This window comes from Nicotiana attenuata, unplaced genomic scaffold (assembly GCF_001879085.1).
Source record: "Nicotiana attenuata strain UT unplaced genomic scaffold, NIATTr2, whole genome shotgun sequence".
In the NCBI taxonomy this organism is placed as follows: domain Eukaryota; kingdom Viridiplantae; phylum Streptophyta; class Magnoliopsida; order Solanales; family Solanaceae; genus Nicotiana; species Nicotiana attenuata.
Window position 1 is genome coordinate 46,571 of NW_017671741.1, and position 4,929 is coordinate 51,499.

The 4,929-nt window shown below is 27.7% G+C and overlaps 1 protein-coding gene across 1 annotated transcript; it reads right to left on the bottom strand.

Annotated features, from left to right (window-relative positions):
- LOC109209958 lies at positions 1-1,419 on the bottom strand. The gene is made up of 2 exons (XM_019373322.1): positions 798-1,419; positions 1-468 (listed from the first exon to the last, which is right to left on the bottom strand). The coding sequence occupies exons 1-2, from the start codon at positions 1,312-1,314 to the stop codon at positions 389-391; spliced, it is 597 nt and encodes a 198-aa protein (XP_019228867.1). The 5' UTR covers positions 1,315-1,419; the 3' UTR covers positions 1-388.
- Between the last annotated feature and the right edge of the window lie 3,510 nt (positions 1,420-4,929).

The window sequence follows — 4,929 nt, forward strand, 5'->3', positions numbered from 1 at the left end:
TAACAGGAGAAGAATAATTCTGTGTTTAATCAACCATACATGGTAAACAAAATTGAAACATGAAGATTGATTTTTATGTAATGGCTTTCACTTCAATGTACTGATGATACAACAATGATGATACACAGGTTATAGGGGGTCAGATTTATTCCATGTATTGTTGGTTAATCATAGACCTGAAACATCTCTTCCTTCCTCTTCATGTAATATTGCCTTACCCATCATTGAACAAGATTCTTTTTTTGGCATATCTGTCTCCAGGTAAAGCTTCTTGGCCCTGTGGCCATAGCACCCTTTCAAGATGAGGCATGATATGAAGAAATCAACCCTCACTTCCCTCTGATCTCTGCTTTTTCTTGCATAAAACTTGTTGACTTCATCTTCTCTTCTAATTACACAACTTGACAGTGCAGGCAACAGCTTGAGCCCAGTATTTTAGCCTTGCTTTCACATCTTCAGGATCATCACCTGAGGTAAGAAAAAATTGTTGATAGTTACTTATCTGCAGCCAAACAAAATCTTATCTACTACTCCAAGAAAGATGCACACAACAAAAACAAAAACAGGATCTTTTTGGGATTAGTCTTTTGTTCCAGAAAAATAATGATCAAGGAACAAAGAGTTCCTGAATCTAATTCCAAAGACTGCACCTTTTTCTCTACAAAAATTGAAACTTTTTCAAAATTTTATCCCACTATATGCATCTCAATCGAACACCCTTTGCCAAGTCTTGTTAATAACAGGCAAAAATATCAGGAAAAAAGGGAAGAAAAATTTGAAGTGGGAAAAAAACTCACCAGGACTGGAGATCTTCCAATTAGCAACATGACCAGATCCAGAAGAAGCAGTATCAGACATAGAATCAGGACACTTCTGATGTTCATCAATGTACTTTTGGCTCATTGAATAACAAAGTTCAAGAGCTGGTAAAGTATTACAAAGCTCAGGAATTTCCTCATAACTGAACCCAAAACCCAGATCCAAACACCCCTTTAACTCCTCCAAATCATCATCTGTTAAACTCTTAGTCCTCCCTAATTCATCTTCATCTGAATTTTCTACATACCCTTCAAGAAAAACTTGGTTTTTCTTCTTATTACTTCTACTATTAAGCCATATTGGCTCCTCAATATTCTTGAACCAACCATTTTGTGGGGTATTATTGCTATTTTCATCATCTTCTTGAATCATCCAAGAAACTTCTTCCTCCATTTGATCTTCTTCAAATTCAGATGATGGCTCAACACCATTATCATGGAAAAAGCTTTCATAAGACCTACATCTTGAAGATGTTAGATGAGAGAACGTTTCCATTTTTCTTTTTTCTCACACCTTTTTTCTCTCTGTAAAGAGTAATGATTTGAGAAAGAAGACTCAGCTTATAAAGAAGACTCAATAATGGCCAGCTGTTTATGGGGTGGATGTTTATGTACATACTACATGAAATTATAGACATAGACCAATATGCACATGCACATCACTTCAACATTATTTTGTATAGAATATATGGTTTAGCCAATACTTATATTATTATTTGTTGGGCTCTTCTTTTTTTTTCTTTTTTTCTTTTTGTGAAAAATGACGACTATAATTTCCTGGTAAGTGGTAAGTTTGTGTAGAATTGACACTAGGTAGCCGCTCTAAAGAGCTATACTATTCAGGATTTAGTCCGTGCGTCTTGAATTTTAGTTTCTTAGTTCGATTTTCTTGACAAAAATATCATAAAGTTAAGACTTTTGGTTTAGAATTTCATGAGAAAATAAATATTGGCTATTTTCTAAATAACATCCATGAAAATGACTATCTGTGACTCTGTCTCTAAGTTTTGCCTTATATTTAAGAAGAAGATTTTGGAATTTATTATCTAATTATTAGAAAATGTATAATTACTTGTTAAATCAGTTCTATTAATTATAATCCCTGCATTTATTTCTTAATTATTGCATCGAATTAATCATTAAATTTTCTTTCAAATATTTGCATAAATAATTGTGTGAATTACAGAATATGTAATCTGATGTTTTTTCTAAACCAAGTAGGTACTAACTAATCCCTCCATCTCATTTTATGTAAAGAAATTCATAATATGAAGGTTAAAACTCTAAAGTTTCAATATGAATACATGCATAATCTATATTTATATCTATATTATATTAAAAGTACGAAGACTCTTAGCGAAATGTCGGTTGCCTTTTTACCATTTAAAAATAGAGTTCACATTAGATAAAATAGTAATTTAAATATTTTCCTAATATGTAGAATTTTCAAATCAAATAATATACTATTTATTAAATCTTTCCTTATTTGAATTATGTAGGATTTATAACTAAACTTTGGTTATGAAATCTTTCCTTTTTTAGTAGAAAGTTTAATATTCAGGATTTCAAAATAAATATTGTCTCGGAGAATTAGGAGTATGTTTTCTTTTCCTTCTATTTTCTTACGGCAATCCCTTTGAAATATGTTTAGGCATTCATTCTCCTTATAGGCAACTTAAAATTCTAAGGGATAGTGAGAGGTTTATACTTAATAAATTTTTAATTATTAAATATAGTTTTTAAGTATTACATAAAAATAATGAAAAGAAAAGTATTGATTGAATACCAAAGGATTTCAAAAATTATCCGTATTTTCTCTATTATTATAAAAGTATAAATCCCCAATGCAAAAAAATAAATAAATTATTTTTTGTAATGTTAAGAATAAATAATCAACTCTTTGAATTGATTAATTAGCAAAAGAATCCAATTTAATTCTTTTTCAAAATCTCATATTAGTAAAGTTATTTTTCAAGTTGATCAAACTCTTAAGTTACATAAATTTATTTCCATAAGAAGAGCACTAGCGGTGACAGAAATTAAAAGTTGAGCAAAATTAATTGTATTATAGTATTAATTTGTTAATTATTTTTAGTATTAGGTAAAAAAGTTAATAATACTTTTCATAATATATTCCAAAGTTCTCATAATAGGCTTTTATTGAACAAGATTTCTTTATTTAGTGAACAAGCTAAATTGGGTCAACATTCATATTAAGAGCTAACATTTTTTAATTTTTGTTCAATAACTTAAATATATTATTTAATAATAGTCACATAAAATACACGCGTAAGCGCATACCCTAAGACTAGTTTTTTAAATAAAATTACATACGGAAAGTTTTATTAAAAAGTACCGGAAGTAGCAATAATATAATATTTTAAAAAATAAAATTTGAAAGACGTAACTAATTAAACAAATTATGGACTTCCCAAAGAATAGTAGTGTCACATCAAATGAAATAAAATTTTACTTGGACAAGTAAAGTGAAGAAGCTAACAAATTAATTAGCTTCTTTACTTATTTGAAAAGTATTTGAGTAAGTTGAAAATTAAAAGATTGTTCTTTTCTTAGGGTTGGTTGAATTTTTCAAAGCAGCCTTATGAATCAAACGCCACACAAGTAATACCTTTCCTTGCCTTGTTTCAACTCTTAACAAAGCATTAAAAATGAGATCTCAAAATCTTTTAAGTAGGACATTAAGTTAATTTCACATTAAATATATGATTACTGAAATAAGAGGTGTTTAGGTGGTCCATAAGAAAATGGCCAGCTGTGCAATAACAAGAAAGTGACAGAATTAAAATTTGAGGACACGTTGGTGATAATTGATGGACCACAAGACCTAAATGCTGGTGCCTTACTTTTGTATAGAATATGGTTGAGTTGTGGACCCAAGAAAGAAAAGGAGGGGAAGTGGGACCCGCCCACGTTATGATGTTGTTGTAGGATTTGTCACCATCTGTTGTTTGTGATTTACAGACACCAATCAATTTGTGGTACTACCTGATTTGAGTCTTTGGTTTTGTGTGGTAACCTTGCTTACCTTTCTTTTACGGAAAAGGGTTCAAAATACCTTTAAATTATTGAAAAAGGTTTAAAAATAATCTTTATTTATTTATTGGATTAAAAATATTCCTTCATCCACCTTTTTGGTTTACTTATACCCTTTGACTGTTAGGTTAATGCTGAATTAAAAATAATTATTTAAAAAAATATTTTGCAAAATATTTTTATTTTTTTAAACTAATGCACCAGTAGTCCAATAATTTAGTAAAATCTTCTTTTTTTTAATTTCAGTTTTTACAAAAAACAATTCAATTTTTATAAAAAAAATATTTGTTTTCATCGTTTTTAGTTTTTTTAAAGTATTTTTTTTGTAAAAACTGAAAAAAAAATTTAAAAAAAGAGAAAAAATTATTTATAACAAAAATATTTTCGTTTTCTAAAAACAGAAAAAAAAATTCAACAAAATATTTTCGGGTTTGGAAAATATTGTTTTTTCAGTTTTTTTTTAAATTTCAGGTTTTTAAAAACAAAAATATTTTGTTAGAAAACGAAAATATTTTTTTCATTTTTTACAAATTTTTTTTTCAGTTTTCACAAATTTGTTTTTCCAGTTTTTACAAAAAAAAATGCTTTAAAAAAACTGAAAAAAATGAAAAAAAATATTTTTCAAAAATGAAAATATTTTGTTGAAAATATTTTTTCACTTTTTAAAAAACGAAAATATTTTATTAAAACAATTTTTTTTGTTTTTACAATTATTTCAGTTTTTACAAAAAAAAATGCTTTAAAAAACTGAAAAAAATAAAAATAAATTTTTTTTTGTAAAAACTGAATTCCTTTTTGTAAAAACTGAAAAAAAAAAAGACTTTACTAAATTAGTGGACTACTGGTCCATTTGTTTAAAAAAAATGAAAATATTTTGCAAAATATTTTTTTAAGTAATTATTTTTAATTCAGCATTGACCTAACGGTCAAAGGGAATAAATGAACCAAAAAGGTGGATGGAGGGGTATTTTTATCCCAATAGGTGGATGGATATTTTTAAAACTTTTCCAATACTTTAAGGGCATTTTGAACCCTTTTCCGTTTCTTTTATTATAGA